Source organism: Hyaena hyaena, unplaced genomic scaffold (assembly GCF_003009895.1).
Source record: "Hyaena hyaena isolate Hyena2069 unplaced genomic scaffold, ASM300989v1 scaffold_690, whole genome shotgun sequence".
In the NCBI taxonomy this organism is placed as follows: domain Eukaryota; kingdom Metazoa; phylum Chordata; class Mammalia; order Carnivora; family Hyaenidae; genus Hyaena; species Hyaena hyaena.
The window spans coordinates 1,012,320-1,032,763 of NW_024081323.1; the positions used below are offsets into that span (position 1 = coordinate 1,012,320).

A 20,444-nucleotide genomic window follows, 5' to 3' on the forward strand; every position below is an offset into this window, starting at 1 on the left:
TTAGCTTCATTGCAATGAGCATCCTTGAAATACTATAAACAATACCTACCTTAAATAATATCTGTATGGCATTCACATTCCTATAAATTGAAAATGCATATCAAGTGCTAGAATGATTCAAGGTATAAAGTTTCAACTAAACAATTTAAGCTACTTCCTAACTTAATTTCTAAACACCGTATAATTAATCCAGTATTTTAACGTATGGTATTTTAAGATGTTTTATAAATCAATTAAAATTTTCCTTAAATTTTTTTAAAAAACGGTATCACAAGACTTTTTCCAAAATGTAAATAGTGTGTACAAATTCCTAATACTGTGAAAGATTAATAAGTTGGCACATAACCAATTCCCTTAAGGGACTAAAGATCTACCTGACAATGAATGTTCACACGGTAACGTGCTAGGAAAACATGCAGAAACCTGAAACAGAAACATCCAGTACCTAGATATCAAACACTATTATTGCTTAACAGTTTACCAGGAACAGGGTAGTACTGAACACTTCCCAATCAAAAAGTTTTGTCTTTAATGACTGCTTTTATATTTTTCTAAATATCTTTCTGTTGTTATTTTTGAGCTAAAAATGACAGTAATTTGAAGAGAAATATAGATACACTAAAAAATCAAATTCATTCACTGTAAATAAAATAGTAATTACAGATCCTGCAAGAAAGGAGATCAAGAGGACACAGACAGACTCCACTTGACATAATTCTATTTTATAAGAGAGGCCATTTAAAGTTAGTAACAATTTGTTGCTTTTGTGTTGAAGTAAGTTTACTAGTATGTTGATTTTACAGCATACATTCTTGAGCTCTTAAATTTGAAAATGTACAGATTCGTGACATTTCTACAAAGATACTCAAATTATTTACAAATACTGATACATTTCTCACTTTCCAATCATTTCACCTTTTATTCTCTTTTGCCTTACTGCTCGAGTAGAAAACATCTAGAGCAAAATTGACCAGAATGGTGATTATGGTCATTCTTTCCTTGCTCTTTATTTTAGAGGCAGTGGGCCTAACCAATCCCCAGTTGGATATTTGCTTTAAGTTTTTAGTAAATCACTTTATCAAGTTAAGAAACTATTCCTATCTCCAGTTAAGAGTTTATCAAGACTGTGCTGGCTGATAAATTTTATGAGTTTTTTCTCCAACTTGAGATATTTTTCTTCTTTAGTATGAATAAATGGCAAATTATTAGTGGGATTATGAATAAACTATCTCTAAGTTTCTGGAATAAAACAACTGGCATTCATTTATGAATGACAGTTACCTACACTTTGGCATTCATTCACTTTCATCTTTCTATAAATTTAACTAATAACATAAGTATACGGTTTAACCACTTTTCTGTTAATGTTTTATATACTTTCAGGAACACAGTAAATAAGATATGAACAGAAACCAGAGAAATATAGTTAAAAAGAAAGATAAGGATACTACTCAAACTTATGATGTTGTGATAACACTTGCAAGTATATGTACAATTTTGCACATTACATGTTAGTAAATGAGTATATAGGTTTGAGGGTCTCCTTTGTACGAGGCATCATTCCAGAAGCTAGAAATAAATCGGTAAGCCAGAAAACACACACACACACACACACACACACACACACACACACCACCCTGCCTTCTAAGGATTCCCATTTCAGGTAAGGGAGAAGGATAATAAATATATGTAAGTAAAGAACACTGTGCACCAGACTGTGTTATATTGCTCTGAAGAAAAAAGTATGATGGGTGATGTACAATACTTGCACGGTGGAAGGACAAGGTCAATACATTTTTACCACAAATCACATCTGGAAAGAAATTAATAGAACAAAGGCAATCAAAGTTAAGTATTATGATGGACACTATAAATCCATGAAAACTTTTTTTTTCTGGAAAAAAGGCAAGTATGGCAAGATTGATAGATGTATAGAAGAGTGGTTTCCAACCCATTTCCTTCCACTGTGACAAAAATAAGGAATCACGTTCAGATTGTGACCTACCCTTTCCCTTCTCTGGAAGGGAGACTTCTCTCCCTCCTTCCACTTTCTTCCAGGAACATCTTGGAATGAAGATAAGATGAATGGGTATTAATATTCTAGTGGCTACTTGCTTTTATGAATTTGAGTAACTATTTTCCAAAGTGTGAAACTTTTAGCAACATATAATCTAAAGTATGTTTCACAAGTGGCTAAAAATAACTGGTTGGCAATGTTTCCAGAACAGTCTGCCCAGATGTACTTAAAGATCCCCTAAATATTTGTTATGATACTTTGTAATTCCACACTTAATGAGTAAACAAGCACTCAAATTTATACAATGGGAACACAGATTTTTATTATCTTCTTGTAGAATTACTAAGATATAAAAGTGACCAAAATAATAAAACATCTTAGTTCAGGCTGCTGTAATAAATTATCATAGTCTGGGGGGCTTAAACACTATCTTACTTATCACAGTTTTGGAGGCTGACAATTCCAAGATTGATGTGCAAGCAGATCAGCATGTGTTGAGCACCATGTCCTGTGTTGCACACTGCTGGCTTCTTGTGTCCTCACATGGCAGAGGAGAGGGCACTAATCCAATTCACAAGGGATCTACCCTGATAACTTGTCTCCCAAAGACCTCAATGCCTAATACCATCACATCTGGCATCACTATTTCAACATAGGAATGTGGGGGAGACACAAACTTTCAGTCCATAACGTTAACAGATATGTAGTTTGGGTTTATCCAGCAACTGTTCCCCATGCTGTTGGAGATGGCTCCACAATTTTCTTTTACAAATGTACCCAGTCCTTACAGTCATCCACGTTGTTTGGATAAGCTGACCTGGCTTCAGAGGCGGGCATATTAAATATGCCTGTTAAAAGAATAAAGATCCACTTGGACCACAGTAATTCAATAAAAAACCAAACAAGTTTAATGAAAGCAAGAACCAAAAGGTTTGGCAAAAATATTGGGAAAAAGGCAATCTTTCCATGGAATTTACTACACTAAAAAAATATAAACTTGTAATGGTTGGTGGTTATGTTTCATACTACTTAAAAATTATATGAGACACCTGTCAGAATGGCTAAAATCAAAAACACAAGAAACAAGTGTTGGCAAGGATGTGGAGACAAAGGAACACTGTTGCTCCTTTGGTGGGAATGCAAACTGGTACAGCCACTGTCGGAAACAGTATGGATATTCCCCGAAAGGTTAAAAACAGAAATACTCTAGAATCAAGCAATTGCACAACTAGGTATTTACTCAAAAAATACAAAAATACTAATTCAGGGGCACCTGGGTGGCTCAGTCGGTTAAATGTCTGGCTTCAGCTCAGGTCATGATCTCACAGTTCGTGGGTTCAAGCCCCGCCTTGGGCTCTGTGCTGACACAGCTAGCTCAGAGCCTAGAGCCTGCTTCAGATTCTTTGTCTCCCTCCCTCTTGGACCCTCCCCTGCTCACACTGCCTCCCTCCCTCTCTCTCTCTCAGAAATAAATAAAACATTAAAAAAATTCTTAAAAAATACTAATTCAGAGGGATACAAGTACCCCTGTTTACTGCAGCATTATTTACAACAGCCAAATTAGAGAAGCAGCCCAATGTCTATTGACAGATGAATGGATAAAGATGTACTACACACACACACACACACACGAACACACAACACTGGAATACTATGTCAGTCATAAAAACAATGAAATCTTGCAACATGGATAGAGCTAGAGAGTATAATGGTAAGTGAAGTAAGTCAGTCAGATAAAGACAAATACTCTAAGATTTCACTAAAATGTGGAAGAAACAAAACCAATGGCCAAAGGAAAAAGAGAAAGAAACCAAGAAAGATACTTTAATTTATTTTAAGCTCATTTATTTTGAGAGAGACCGAGACAGCGTGAGTGGGGGAAGGGCAGGGAGGGAGAGAGAATCCTGAGCAGGCTCTGCACTGCCAGGGCAGGGCCTGTTGCGGGGCTTGAGCCCACAGAACCATCAGATCATGACCTGAGCCGAAAGCAAGAATGGTCACTTAACTGACTGAGCCACCCAGGCCCCCAAGATTCTTTTAACTATAGGGAAGGAACTGAAAGTTATTACCAGATGGGAGGCTGGGGGGCGGAGATAGGTGAAATAGGTGATGGGGATTAACGAGTACACTTACTCCAATGAGCACTGAGTAATATATAGAATTGTTCAATCATTTATTATAAAGCTGAAACTAATGGAACACTGCATTTTAAGTATGCTAGAATTAAAAATTTTTTAATTACATGAGAATAAAGAATGAAATTACTGAGTGTAGGCAGGGGTTGAAGGGGGGCAGAAACAGAGAAAAAGAGATAATCTTTCTTTGAGCATCTGAGTCTAATAAACCCTAAAGCCAGGAGTCTTGGATTGGTCAGTTACATTGTTAACTCAAGTTATATTTTGTTTCTGATATTCACAACTAAAATTTTCCAAATGATAGGGGCACGTGGGTAGCTCAGCTGGTTAAGCTTCAGATCAGATCATGATCTCACAGCTCCTGGGTTGGAACCTCACATCGAGCTCTGAGCTGACAGCTCGGAGCCTGGAGCCTGCTTCAGATTCTGTGTCTCCCTCCCAATCTCCTTTCCCTGCTTGCACTCTCTCTCTTTCTCTCACAGATAAACATTACAAAAAAATTTTTTTAATTCCAAATGATAAACCAACTAGTTCATCAATTAATTCAACAATGGAGGTTTAAAACTCCATTCTGCTGTGATTTTCCCCAGTAAATTTCCTTAAAACTGACAAAAATGCTACATTTTTTTAAGTTTTGAAATAATCATAAAATTTTGTTCACAAAGTATATTAAAATCTGTACATTAACAAAGTTAGTAGCTTCATTTATTATTTATTAATAATGTTCCAGATAGTTAAAAAAAGTATCACTTTTCAAAATTTCAAAATAAATGGAACATTTAAAGATGAAATTAAGTCACATCTCTGCTATATAACAAACTGTAGAAAGTCTAGGTTTATTTCATAGCTCAGTAAAAATTATCAGTCTAGGGGCGCCTGGGTGGCTCAGTCGGTTGAGTGTCTGACTTCGGCTCAGGTCATGATCCCACGGTTCGTGGGTTTGAGCCCAGTGTCGGGCTCTGTGCTGACAGCTCAGAGCCTGGAGCCTGTTTCGGATTCTGTGTCTCCCTCTGTCTCTGCCCCTCCCCCACTCATGTTCTGTCTCTCTCTCTCTGTCTCAAAAATAAACTATAAAAAAAATTAAAAATTATCAGTCTGAAAAAAATTGTCTGTTTAATGAAGTGATAATTTTTCAACCTAACAGTCTACACTTCGCTTTTTCAAATAAAAATATTTTAATAAACTTGGCATTTTGAGTAAACACCTTTGTTTCCATTTAAAACATCTTAAACATCTGAAAAATAATTATATTTGAATTGAATCAAAGGTGAGCCTGAATAAAATATCCAAATGATGCAAGCAGCAATTAAAATTCTGTCTGAGAAGGCTTTAAGTTAGTAGTAATTTAGCTACCATATCTAAGTCAAACTTTGGATACTTGAGAATTATTACAGAATTATTCTAAAATTTCCATTTAAATTTAGCACTTAAATGAAATGCCATGGAAAGAAAATTTCCCCTTCCTTTATAACCCTTGTTAAAGTAAGAAACCTTAAGCAAATTTAGTTCTTTAACTTTATAAAAATCCTAACTTGGTAACTTTTGGGATTTTTACTCATTATTTTCCTTTATTGTACATTTTACTCAGGAAATTCACTATTCTCAAATGTCTAGGCGAAAGCATGCTCTACTATTTTGTCTTAGCGCATATGCTTTCTTACTAAGTAAAGCACCAAATATGCACTAGCTGAAAAGATCTGCAAATCTTCAAGTGCAATATACAGGGTTTTAGAAGGTAGAAGTTTCCCAAGAGACAGCTAGGCTGGCAAAAAGCAAAATAGCTATTTCTCCATTACCAATTGTCATGAATTTATCACAAGGGTCATAATGCTGTTGATTAGTTTCTCTGGGAAACACATACCTCTGGAAATAATTAAGCTCTGAAAAGCAAACGTTATACATTTTTAACACCCAGTTAACCTGATATAGTTCCTTCCTTGAAACCTCTCCCTGAGAGCGAGGGTCTCAGCCATCATGTGACTTCCTCAATGTTCCCTACAGAGGGACTTAACACATATTTAAAAATATAACTTGTCCTTCTTTTCAAGGTGTTAAAACAATCTTCAAAAATTTGAGGAATGGTAGGAAGCATTCAGTGTGATTTACTTGACTTAGGATAGTATATTTATGAAGAAAATCTACATTCTTGTTACATTGCTGGCAAAGCCTGATAACCTTTATGCATAAACAAACCACAAAATAGAAGGCACAACTTTAGAAAATATGCATTAGAGGCTTCTTAAATGTTATATTGGCCATATCATTGTTCAATATCATTAAGACTCTCCCCAGTTGTACTTCTTCTTGAATGCTTGTACTTCTTGACCAGCATATTTGGGGGAAATTATATGTAACATCCAAATAAAAAAATTAGATGTAGGAAACATGTTCATTTTCCATGGACCAGAACTGATAATTCAGTAACTAGATTTTTCATAATTTCTCATATGTGTTTTTAGACTATTATCAAAAAGGTCAGAAAAATACTAGTAAGTCTACATCAATGCTCAGTTTATATTATTCTGAGAGACAGAGAGAGAGAACACATGAGCAGGGCAGGGGTGAGAGAGAGGGAGAGAGAGAATCCACACAGTGCAGTGAGTCCAACCTGGTGCTCGAATTCATAAACCAAGAGATCATGACCTGAGACAACACCAAGAGTTCAGTTGCTTAACCAGCTGAGCCATCCAGGTGCCCCTGGACTTTCTTAATGTAAGAGAAAAAGAGCTGCCCCACCACCCTTCCTTTAGAGTGTAAATCCTTAAACTGCAACAAAACATTTTAAAATATTGGGACAGAAATTTCATCAAGGGGTAAGAGTCTAAGATGGTGATGAAGACAGTACATTTTAAACTTGTGTCAGTGTGTTACTAATCCTCTTTAAAATTCAAAACTAAACACATCAAGTCAGAATCAGACACATGCCTGGTAGACAAGTAAGAAATGACCTGACTTCTCTTTGCAAAGGACCCAGAAATATATAGTATAATGCAGAAGCATTAGGAAACCATAAATGCATACATTCCTATTATACGTAGCCTGTTATTTAATAGTTTATATCTTTTCACAACACAGATCTTCACTCAATCATGAAAATGCTGTTTGCTTGTTTGTTTTCTATCTTTATAGTAAGAAGAGTACACAAAGTTGGCTCCAAATTGCAAACTGAATGTAAGAAGAGCATACCAGTAGGTGGGAGAGATTTTAATTTCATGGTCCCTATTTTAATACACTCTGCATTGCTCCATTTTAAGCTTGCGATTATGTAAAAACAAAACAAAACCAACAAAAAACAAAAAACCCACATTTTTGTTGAATAATTTTAATGGAAAACAATTTTGTGGTAAACAAAAGTAAAACATGTCCTATTAATTAATAATTAATTTCCTTTGCTCCTGAATGATCTCTGTAAATGAAAATTTGTAGAGCAGATCTGTGGGCTACTTAAAATGTATTATGTAAAAATGTATTATGACTTAGACATTTTAGGCCATAAATACATACTCAGAATCATTTTTAAAAAGATAATACAGTAAAAAGGCAAATAAGTAAGTTATTTAATTTTAGATGAACAAGTGGTAAATTATCTATGGTATGTTTTGAATGCTATTTCCTTACCTATTTTCTGAATACAGCATTTCAAAATGGAATATAATTAGAAACATATAAAATATAAACAGTGACAGAAGCGTAAACATCATCATGCATAGTGTCTTTGTCAAACATGTTGTCTGTCCATTAAAATTCAGATTCTAAAATTTAACTGTAGATATGTTTGCTCCCAACTCATTTCCTAATAGCATCAGTATATAAATGCCATTATGAATTTAGTAGGAGGAAGTTGAAGGTTAATTAAAGTAGGTTTCCTTAGCAGTTGTCAAAGGTGAGTAATAAAATAGATGGAAAACTAATAAACGTACCATTTTCTATACACAAATCTATTTGCCAACCATTACTCATATCTCCTGATTCTCAGGGGAGAAGGTACCTCTGTATTTCCATCACGATCATAATCAGAAATGCTGATAGAATTCTCAGAGACAATAAAGACATGTTCTAATTTTATTAACTACTCTTCTTCTGAACTAGTGACTGGGGCAGAAAATACAGAATTCTTATCTGATTAGGTATTTAATTCCTTACACAGTTGCTGGTTTTAGAAATATTACCCTTTATCTCAAGGACATGAAATATCTAATAGTCAATAGGCCACCAATATTTCAACATATTCAGAGATACTGTCATTGGCTTAGAATGTCAAACCATAAAATAATTATCTTGGGGATGCCTGGGTGGCTCAGTCACTTAAGTGTCTGACTTCAGCAAAGGTCATGATCTCATGGTCTGTGGGCTCGAGCCCCATGTAGGGCTCTGTGCTGACAGCTCGGAGCCTGCTCCAGACTCTGTATCTCCCACTGTTGGCCTCTCCCCTGCTCACGTCTCTGTCTCTCTGTCTCTCTCTCATTTAAAAATCATAATTATCTTGACTTCACGTTTCTCTTAGTTTCATTTCCCCCCCTACTTGGTGTTTTCAAGTCCTCTAGAATGCATATAAGGTTCTCCACTTGATTCAGTTAAATATTGCAATTTTAGAGTTCTTTGTACAGCTGCATCTGAAGCTTGGATAATTAGTCTTCCACAAAATGAAAATAAACAGAGAAAGTTATCTCCTTCCAATGTTATTTAAGGACATTCTACATCAAACTCAGAGTATATATACAACGCATTTTATTTCAAAGGGCTGAAATAATGCCACATACATTAGAAAACTCTCAATCTTCCAGGAACTAATTGTTTAGTTTACTCTTTCAGGCTATTTGCCATATCTATTTTTTTTCTATTTCATGAGTCAAAATATCAGACTAATGGAGACCAAAATTAAATCCTATTTTTGACTTTTCATATTAGTAATATAGCAGTTTTACTGGGGGAACAGTTTATGGAAAATCATGACTCCCAACAAAGTTTCTCAATATTTTCCGGCACTCTACAAAGCTGTCTTCCCTGAAGATTACCAACACCTCTCTTGTCTGGAAACTTTTCTCCAAGCCTCTAACACAACACTTTTGGGTTACATACTCTTAATGTAATTGGTCTCAACTTTTCAAAGACAACACCACCACTTTACAGCTATTACTTTGTAATACAAGGTTTACTAACTTTAAGTCAAATAAGACAGCCTACCTATAAATATATGTTTTTTGTTTTTGATGTATGGATATTTGACATGGACTTGATATGGATCTTACCTAAATCAAGCTCTTCAAAACACACACACACACACACACACACACACACACACACACACACACAGATTACAACAAGGTAAGTTTCTATTTCTTTGCTCTTCATCTCCCTGCTATAACATCTTCAACCGTTATTACTCTATTCATGTATCAAAAAAATGTGTATGATCATATGTACATGCATAGACATTATGTATTAGATATACACAATTTATATTTTTCATTAAAACATTTCTAGCCATATTTAAGGTTACCAACCCCTCACTTGGCATGGGGTACATATCAAGAAATACTTAACCTTAATATTTGCACTCTGATATTACTGTGGAGGACTGTCTGATATGGCTTCTAATCATCAGTACCTCCAAGTATCCATGCCCTTGTGTAATCATCTCTCCAGAGGGTGGGTAGAGCCTAGTAATTACTTTGCAAGGATAGAACACAATAAAGGCGATGGGATGTCACTTGGTGATTATGTTATAGAAAACTGACTTCATTCTTGGTCCTCTCTCTTGCATGCTGTACCACTGTGAGATACTCTATGAACAGGGCCCCAACCACAAGCTTGGGAAGAACTGAAGCCTGGGTGCAAAACATCCCAGAAGACCCAATTCCTTCCAACAGCCAGATAAGTGAGCTAGGAAGCAAATCATTACCAGTGGAGCCTTGAGATGACTTGAGTCTTGAGAAAGACCCAGAACAGGTGAATCCACAGAGATTGTGAGATTATAAATATTATGTTAGGCCACTAAATTTGAGGGTAATTTGTTATGCAGCAATAGGTAACTAATACTTTATTTAAAAGAATTAGTGCATTAGTTTTCCATGGCCATTTTCATTCATAATGTTGCTTCATTTATTCTGAAAATATAAGTGGAGATCTGTAGAAGTTTGTACCTACTACGCCATTTCATTTATTTATATCTAAGTATTAATGCTTACTGTCGCTCTAATAAAGCTGAGTAAGCTATCCAAACTCTCTAAAAAGAGTTTTGTTTTTTAATCTCACACAATTTTGAAGACACATTATATTTTATGACCTTCATATTTTCCCGAAGAATGACTAAGTTTAAACATTAAAAGCCAAAACAATATTGAAAGTGAAAAATATTTAGTCTCATAAACATTTCCACATCAAAAAAGCCTGATTACTCCGAACAGGGTATTCTGGGTTTCTGTAAACAGATTTGGTACAGCATGTTTGGTGTGCATGCCACATGATTCAATGCCATGGAAAGTACTGTGTGTTCAGTAAATAATTCCCAGTTAAACTACGAGTAATTGTTTGTTGTGGGAAGTGGAGTTTTAAGTTTAACCTCCTCCAAGATTATCATTAAACAACAGTGTTGTGCTATTTGATAGCATACACCTATGTGTTCTCTAAATGATCATGCAAACTTAAAGGATGACTCATGTCTAGAGGACAGAGACCAAATGGGATGCAGTTAAGAGGGAAAGATTAATAACAACTGTATGTTACAAATTCACGTCTTTTGGCACAAAAGTATCCTACAGCAGTTTGACCTGTTCAGACCATTCTTAATGTTTCATTATGAATTTAGCTGGAGTAAATGACAAGGAGATTCATCAACAAGAATAATTTCTGAATGTCCTTTACAGTACATACAAATCTTTCAAAACCCAGGCAATAGAAAAGGACAATCGTATTTAACTCATCATATGGCTAGTTGTTTCAATTAGATGGGATGACGCTAATTCCAACTAAGAAATAATCAGTTTTAATAGTTTTGGAAAACCCTTTAACCATAAACCTCTTTGCTTCTATCTCTAAATCCTTGAGCACGTAAAATGTGTACATTAAATAAAAAACTAGTTCAGAACTTTATAAATTTTACAGAATTTACAAATTCTATTGTCAAAAAATTTATGTGTAAAATTTTATTTTTAAAAATGTGTAAATTGTGATATTAAGACACCACATGAAAGCCTGGATGAAGGTGAATGACACACCCTTGACAGTGAATATAACGTGTTAAAGGTACTCTGATTTCAACCTAGAACAAGATTCTATGACCTAGGTTGGTGGGGCTAATACTGCAAAGTGACTCAACTAATACCTTCTTCAACAATATCGCAACTTTCATTCACATGCTAGAGAGACTACAGAGGAAAGAACCTACATTTCCCCAGATTTCATTTTATCAAAATTCTATGGATTCTGCAATGCACATCTAAGAGACTTAGAAGTTGGCAGTGAGCAGGTTGGCATGGTTCCAGAAACATGGAACCATGTTTGGGAAAGTAGGTTTGGGCAAAGACTTTGTCTTTTCTGTAGGAGCTATGGCAGAGTTTCTACCTGTGCTTCCCTAGCATCATATGCACCCAGGAGCAGTGATGAAGTACGTGAAGGAAGGCACTGTTACTAGCACCGTCCCAGAGCAATTGAGTATTTCTGCCACCTGCACTGTTCTTGGCTAGGTGGTATCCAAACTTGGTTTCGTGACTCTTCAGGAATTCTATAAGACACAAAATGAACTAAATAAAACTTTCTTTTTAACAACCACTGAAACATTTTGTTTATAACTAAGAACTTCACTAATAGAATCGCCCTATGAACTGGATCATCTGTGAGTGCTTAGAATGTTTGTTGTTAATGAACAAGAAGAGATGATCTCAGAGTTGGCTGAGAAACTTTTTCAAATGGTCATTCTTCACTCCCTTACTCATGTTCATCTCAACATTCCATTGTGCCATCTGGTATCCCAGGGCCTTCACAGAGGTGACAGTCCTATATAGATTAAAGAGGGTCAACAGTTGATTCTAGTATGTCAGTGTACTTAAGAACCACTGACCTAAGAGTGTCATCCAAACCTGGTTCACATTAAGACTTTCATGAGGGCTTGAGCTTGTGAAATATGTAGAGGCCCCAGGTGTATTCTTGCTCTACTGAAATAGAATCCCTAAGGTATAGGCTAGGAATCTATATTTATTAAATTCATCAGGTGACTATAATACTGTCACCTAAGGACTTTTACAAGAACCAGTATTTAGAAGCCATTTGCACAGAAAATCAGTCATCAGCTGGGCCTAATGTGACTTCATTGAAACAACTTAAATTTATTTCTCCCTCCTATAATACCAGTAGAACACTCAAACAAGTGCAAAGTGTACAAATCTTAGATCTGGACTTGAAAAAAAGTATCTACTAAGATGTTTCATGCTATCTTTGTGGTGGATAAAGCTGAATGCAAAATTCAGTTGAGTAGATTATTCGAGGGTGTACTGTCTATATAACAACAACAAAAAAGATACTTATCATTGAAATAATATCTTTTTAACATAGAAGCTCCTTCTGTGAAATGGTCCGTATGGTTTAAGTTGTACTACAGTAACAACAAAATTTATTTTTCATGCTATAAGTCTATTGTCAATTTGCTGGGGGCTCTGATTCACAACATTTTCTTTACAGATTTAAGGTGAAACAATGTCCACCATACAGGTTAATGGTTCATTCCCACAAGACTGCCTTCTAGTTCAGATGCCAATCCAAGTCAGGGTCATGTGTACTCCTTACCAACATGCTATATATAGATCAGGGGTTCCCATAACCTCCTGGTGTTTGATAATTTGCTAGAATTGGCTCACAGAACTCAGGAAAACAGTTTATATATTATTGACAATTATAAGAAATATTTTTTAAATATACTTGCAAATGTTTGCCTTAAAAAACAAAGTCATGACATGACAAAAATATTTTAGACTTCAACAAAGACTGAAAGCTCTGAACTATGCGCTTCAACAGTTCATGCCAGAAATATTAAGTGTCTATAACTTCACTACTTTTTTTTATCACCTACAGATTTCAAATACTTATCACAGGTTGCCAAAAGACACAATTTATATCATGGACTTCAATGTTAACTTGCATCATAAACTTAGAATAAAATGATGAAGAGTAATATTTTACATATAAATTTCAAAGAATACTTAAAAGGGGATTAAGGGTCCTTTATGTAGATTAAGCTATAAAACCTGGTTTTAATTATTCACAGTTATGCTTGTAAGGTTATTTTAGAAAGAGGAACAGGACTTGATTTAAATTCACGAAACAAATTTTAAGGGCCAACTTTATGCTACACTTCTAGTCCAGAGCATAAATTTAAAATCTTTCCTTATTTATTTACAACTTAAGGAACAGATCACTCAATGATAAAGTCAGAAAAGTTAATATATAAATGGTCAAGCCAGCCACTTGATCCATAAGCCTAAGTTGAAGCTACCTACAAAGAATCTATTTTATTTTTCTGTTTCTTTTAAATTTTAATTAAATCCAAGTTAATTAATATACAATATAATAATGGTTTCAAGAGTGTAATTTAGTGATTCATCACTTACAAGTAACAGTGTTCATCCCAAAAAGTGCCTTCCTTATTGCCCTTCACCCATTTAACCCATCCTCCAACCACCTCCCCTCTGGCAACCCTTAGTTTGTTTTCTATATTTAAGAGTCCCTTAGGGGGCCTGGGTGGTTCAGTCAGTTAAGCGTCCAACTTTGGCTCAGGTCATGATATCGAGGTTACTGAGTTTGAGCCCAGTGCTGGGCTCTGTGCTGAAAGCTTGGACCCTGGAGCCTGCCTCGGTTCTGTGTCTTCCTTTCTCTCTGCCCCTCCCTCATTTACACTCAGGCTCTGTCTCTCAAACATTAAAAAAAAAAAACTTTAAATTAAAAAAAAAGAGTCTCTTATGGTTTGCCTCTCGCTCTGTTTTTTATCTTATTTTTCCTTCCCTTATCCTATGTTCGTCTGCTTTCTTAAATTCCACATATGAATGAAATCATAAAGTATTTCTTTTAAGGGACTAATTTTTTGAAGTTAGCAGAATATTTTAAAGTCAATTTTGGAAAAAGCTAATTCATTCTTCACTACATTGATATAGCTAAGGAACTAAGATATTCTGTAATTTACCAAATGGTATCTCTATGATCAGAAAAGAATGCATACATATGAAGCATATCTAGGGGTAAGCAAAGCATTTGTTAAAATTTCTTACATCAATAAAAAAATATATGGAGAAATTTAGTTGAAACATAATATATAATATATATATAATATATAATATATAATTAGTTGGCATTTGTCAGTAATTATCTGAATTATCTGCAATTATCAGTAATTGATCATAGATAACATTGTAGAACATTTACAGATAATCAAGAAGGAATCAATCATTATCCTTTTCCAAATCAATTTCTTCCCTAAAGTTGCACATAGACTGTAAATGTCCAATTATGAAGAAACCATGGCTAATTGATCATAGGATATATTGTAGATCCAAAGAGATAAACGACTGAAATGTAACTAATAAGTTTGAGTTCACCAAACACAGAATGTCCTACATATGTAGAACTCTACACAAAGACAAATAGAGGCTTAAGGGCATCATATGTTTAAGAAGGAAAAAAAAAAAAAAACTTGCAAAATTCTACTTAACTACAATTGTCATGTATGTCAACCCTGTGAAGGAGCTGGCAAGCAGTCCATATCATCTACATTACCAGAGATGCTACATACATAACAACACAGGTCTTCTTTAAGCTAGAAAGACCATATATGCAGCACAGATACTGAAGCCACTGCATTCTTTCCTCCAAGGAGGAGTTACCAATAAATGGAGAGTCTATCCAAACAAACTCTTGATGCTATGTCTTATGAAAGCTGGTTAAAAATCTTTCTATATTTCACTGATCTAGGATTCACAGATCAGAGACTGAAAAGGACACATATAACTATGTATGAAAAAATCCTAATGTTATCAAGACAGATTTGTTTAGGGAACAAAGTTCAACATATGAACATTACAAAAAAGCTATGTCTGCCAGCACCATGGAAAGTATAAACCAACACTTCTCACTAAACAGTGACCAAAGTTCCACCTTACAAATCTTCATATCCTTGGTGTTGATAGAATACTTGTCAAGTAGGCACTCAAAATTAAAGATACTGATTTAACTAAGTGGAAAAACTTAGTACTGAAGTAAAAAGTAAAAGTTAAAAGAAAAAAAGTTAATTAAAAAAAAAAGCACTGTCCAGAGGTAGTGCTTTCTTTACACATGGCCTATTTATGAGGACTATTTCTTGAAGTTTCATATAGAGAATATTAGCCTCATGAATTGTCTGTGCTTAAACAGGTACAGTAGAAAGTGAAAAATAGCATTGCATTTGTCGCCAATTTGGAAATATGAAATGTTCATCAGTATATTAAGGATGTGTGAGAAGTCCATCATAGACGACATCTGTTTAACTCTATTCATTGATGCTTCCCCAATTTTTTAACCATAGCCCTTTTTTAATGGGTTATCTTTTGAAAATCCCAAGGTCCTTTGGTAAATGCTCTTCAAGGCAGAATTATACACTGGACGTGTGTTGGGCTCATAACAGCCAGCTGACACCTGTGTCTTTAAGGACAAAAATAAACCCTGCATTTTAAGTGTTCTCACATATCTGAATCATCTTCACTATTACATTTTTAAGAAAAAAAAAAAGCAACATCTAATTAAGCTATCTTTGCTTCCTAAAATGATGAGAGACACATCTTGAAAGCCTTGCAGGGTCATCTTTTTCCCATTCCTGAGAGCTAAGTAGACAGTTCGCTTAACAGGTCCAAAACCATAATGCTCAGATACAAAGTAGTAGGTCAGAAAGGCTGCTCATTTTCAACAAGGCCACTTTTCTAACCACAGAGCCTTCACAAGTACAGAGTCACACAGATAGGCAACTCCATTCCACTGATATGTAGAGCATGCCAGGTGTGAAGAAGTGAACAATTTTGTTGTGAATACGAACTCTACAAGGGTTACCAGGTTTAGTAAATAACACAAGATGTCCAGTTGCATTTAAATTCCAGGCAGAATAACAAGGAATTTTATTGTTATGTATATCTCATGTAATATTTTGACATACACTAAAATTTATTGTCTATCTGAAATTCAAATTTCACTAAGCATGCTGTATTTCATTTGGACTGTACTCTCTGCTGAAATGTCAACTACAGTGCATACAGACTCTTTGTGCTTAGCCAAGAGAGTCCCAGAGACTGTGTGCTCTACCACTTTGTAGCTTTTGAGATTTTTCTCAAAGAACTCTATTTTATATCTGGATAGGACAGCATTAGTCATGTGTATCCATGACTCCACTGCATGGCACAAGAGGAAGAACTTACTATTCCTACCATAATAATCTGGAGTACAACCACAGACAATCTAGTGAAGAGGAAATATTCTTGAACAAAGATACAGGCCCAAGTTCTTATTCTTACTCTGCCAGTTTTGTGCTATCCTTGGGCAAGTGTGTGTATATCTTTAGGCCTTGGCTGTTCTGACTTGACTAACCCCTACAGCACTAACATATTGCACTTCCATGATCCCAAGTAAATTCAGCTTTGCCTCATTCTCAATGACTAACTGAAGGTCATGCTTACAGATTTTGGAAGCAAAGAAAACCACCTCAAAGGAAACCAAGGAACTGGCTAAAAGATGGTCCTTATATTTAATTAAAATCCATTTGTTTCAAAAGAAATGTTATTACCTTCAGGCTAAACAGGTACCTTAAATATCTCACAAACAATAACTGTTATTCATCAGCCATATAATTTTAAATGCCTGTCATTCCTTAGACAGTCAATACCAAGTCATTTTTATTCCACACCATTAAAACCTCCACGGACCATTTCACTTTCTTGATTCCTGTGGGGTATCTCTAAAAAAACTACAAAGCATTCTGCCATTTCTGTGAAAGCAATCTATGCACAAAGGGCACAGCCATCTTCCCTAATAGATTCTCCAAATAATTTGATTTAAATAGCACTTCTCTGCACTAAGAATCTATAATGCTATTTGATTCTGCCTTCAGCTTAACTAACTTTCCAGTTTTAAAAGAGTGACAATAAGAATTCTTCCCTGGTTAAATACCACGCCCTCTTCTAATATGAATGCCAGGCACTGCTTTCAAGTAATTAAAAACCAAAGCGCCTGCGTGGTTCAGTCATTTAAGCATATGACTTGGGCTCAGGTCATGATCTCACGGTTCGTGGGTGTGAGCCCCTCATCTGGCTCTGTGCTGACAGCTAGCTCAGAGCCTGGAGCCTGCTTTGGATTCTGTGTCTCCCTCTCTCTGACCCTCCCCTGCTCACGCTGTCTGTCTCTCTCTCAGAAATGAATAAAACATTAAAAAATTAAAAAAAAAACACCTGATCACCAACATTTTTAGGACCACATAAAAGAAACAAGCTATTTCAAACCATACAAATGGTTGAGTTGTGAACTCAGTTAAATACAAAAGTCTGTTTCAATTTGAATTTCAAATTTTGAATTCCAAATTTAGGGCATACATAAGATACTTTATTGTTTATCTGAAATTGAAATTTAATTGGATATTCTGTATTTTTTATTTGCTAAATTGGTCATTCCATGAGGGCTACCTTGTATAAGATATTCACCAATTTTACTTTTTTTCTTAATCAAAACAGTTTTTTTTAATTATTCCCTTAGAATCGAGAGATTCTACCTACTACAGAACATGAATAGATGAATAACATTCCAGCCAAAATTCTTCTAATTATTAATATATCTTTGCTTTCAAGAAATCTAGTTTCCACCCTTAAAACAGTAGTGAACAGAGCATAAATCTGACACAAAAATTTCACCTACCTGTGGATAACATATAAGAAGGCCACATAATAAAATATTTCTTTTTTTCACTTCCTTTGCATATTCCCTAATCTGCATTAGGTTTTCCATTTTCTGATCAAAAGGTACTGATTTATAATCAAGAAAATGTACCTGCAAAATAATATAAAAGGTCATATTAGAATACAATTTCTTTCACTTTGCTTTGAAAAATATAATATTAAAATGCTCAAAATACAAATATTATAATATGTAACAGTTTGTGTCAATTTCTAGATAAGCATCTCAAGCCATAAATGCTCAGTAAGATTCATGAATCTCCTTTATAAATACAAAGACAATAAACAGTGAGAACATGATGTTGAAATTATAAAAATGCTAATATTCTATCTCCACTTGTGTTAGAGTCAAATGTATAAAAAATATATGATTTCAACTATTCATTCAATTTAATTTATAAATAGCAACAAGTCTAGGTAGAAATACTACCTATTAAACAATTACTATATTAATAAAATTCAAGGAAGTGCTCTATTACGTTCATAGTTCTTTAGAAGAACCCCTTTCAAAGTGATAATTCAAATTCTAGTAAGTCATCTATGTCTTAGCTTAAATACAGAATTTTACTTATTATTTTTTCCAATGTTACATAATATTTTTCAGGAAATTATTCCAATGACTACTTTAAAACATTATTTTTCATTTAAATTTTAAAGAGCTCAGGGTGAGCTTCCTTTTCTTCAAATTATTGAAGTTTTATGGTAATATTTGTCTTTTGTGGGACATAAAATATCCACATCACAATAATATCAAAATAAAATACAAATGCAAATACAAAATAAACACTTGGGAATATTTATATTTTTCACAGTATCAAGAATTATAGCTCTCAAGATTTATAATTTGTTCACTCACATGTATTTATTATCTAGAAGCATTTTAAAATCTACTCCACTTGGAAACTCTTATACTAATCCCTTCCATTCCTCCATTCATTGATATAGAAACACACTCTACAGAAAATACACAACACAATCTTACTATGTTCTTTTTGTAACACAAGGTACTGAGTTTTTACCCACAAGACTGCATATTGTTTTTCCAGGAAAAACTACTTAACAATAGCCATTTTAAAAGAGAATTATGATAGGACATGTATGTATATTAATTCAGTAGATATTCAATAACTAGTTCTTGGAACTTTTCAGTAAATTTAACTGAAGACATACACATATCATTGCTTCCTCCTAAAATCTAAAGTGACAATAAACACATTTTTCCTTAAAAATGCTCTATCCATAAAGAAACCAAAAGAATAGACAAAAAAACAACAGAAAACAAAAACAAAAACACAAAGAAACTGAAGATGAAAAGCACAAAGGAAAGAATCTCAGGCTTTACTATACACTGAATGGCTGATGAGAAGACAATGTGACCCTGTGATCCTGAGCTCACAGGGCTCAAGGGATCCAGCTCCCCCAGCAGTGATTCCCTGAAACCTTATGAAGATGAAATTTCAGATTTTTTTTTATCAGGCAACAGTGCTTACAGCAAACATAATTTGAGGGGGGTGAACTAGAGCCAGGCTGGAATAATTGTGAATGAACTATAAGTGCTAGGCTTCCCTTCAGTTTAATTGAACTTGGAACCAGGTGTTGCCCTAGCTGAAACCTAGGAAGCTAACATCTATCAGCTGTTTCAAAAGATACTAGTTCCTATTTGTAGCTTGAGGCTTTTAGAAGGATGACTCACATACCACCTCCTCTAACCTCCTTCCCTCACCCTTTAGAAGCCACTGTAGGGGAGAAAAGGGGGAGGGGAGGTAAAAGGCAGTCCTTATAACTTATGTGACATTATGAGCTCAAGAGCTAAAGCTGAAGAGACATGGCCATCTTCATCTTTTTTCCTGTCATGTAGTCTTTTATAATGTTGCACAAACTAGTGCCAAAGGCATCTTCTAGTCTTGTGAGTTTATAATATCTGTCTGAAGCTACAAGTGCTGGTTGTAGGATTGTCAAAAAAAAAAAAAAAAAGGCAGCATAATTCCCCTAACTCAAAAGGAATTTATAAAACTGCAGTCATGTTATGAATCTAAAGCTAGAAGATTGGCCAAGGCTAAGACCCTCTCCTGGGCCCATACTGCCAGATCATTACATAGCCCCATACCATCTGGACTGAGGAACAGTGCTGCTGTTTGAGGTTACAAGCCTCACAGTACTATTTAACTCTTTTAACTGTGTAATTATTCATACTATTTAGATACCATGAAATACCAGCAACTACCCTACCCAACAAACTTCATGTGAATAGAATGTCCTGGAGTTTTGCAACGCACAACCCGGACAACCTCACTGCTAGCTTAGATAGTTAACAAGCCAGATAGACATTTCTTACTTAATAAT

At 34.9% G+C, this 20,444-nt stretch overlaps 1 protein-coding gene across 1 annotated transcript in view; it reads right to left on the reverse strand.

Moving 5' to 3' along the window:
* Window positions 1-20,444, reverse strand: part of LOC120220363 (D-ribitol-5-phosphate cytidylyltransferase-like) — a 145,672-nt gene that overhangs the window by 104,368 nt on the left and 20,860 nt on the right. The window contains exon 3 of the mRNA XM_039217444.1: window positions 18,064-18,195. Coding sequence (XP_039073375.1) covers window positions 18,064-18,195 — 132 coding nt within the window. The remainder of the gene's footprint in view (window positions 1-18,063; window positions 18,196-20,444) is intronic.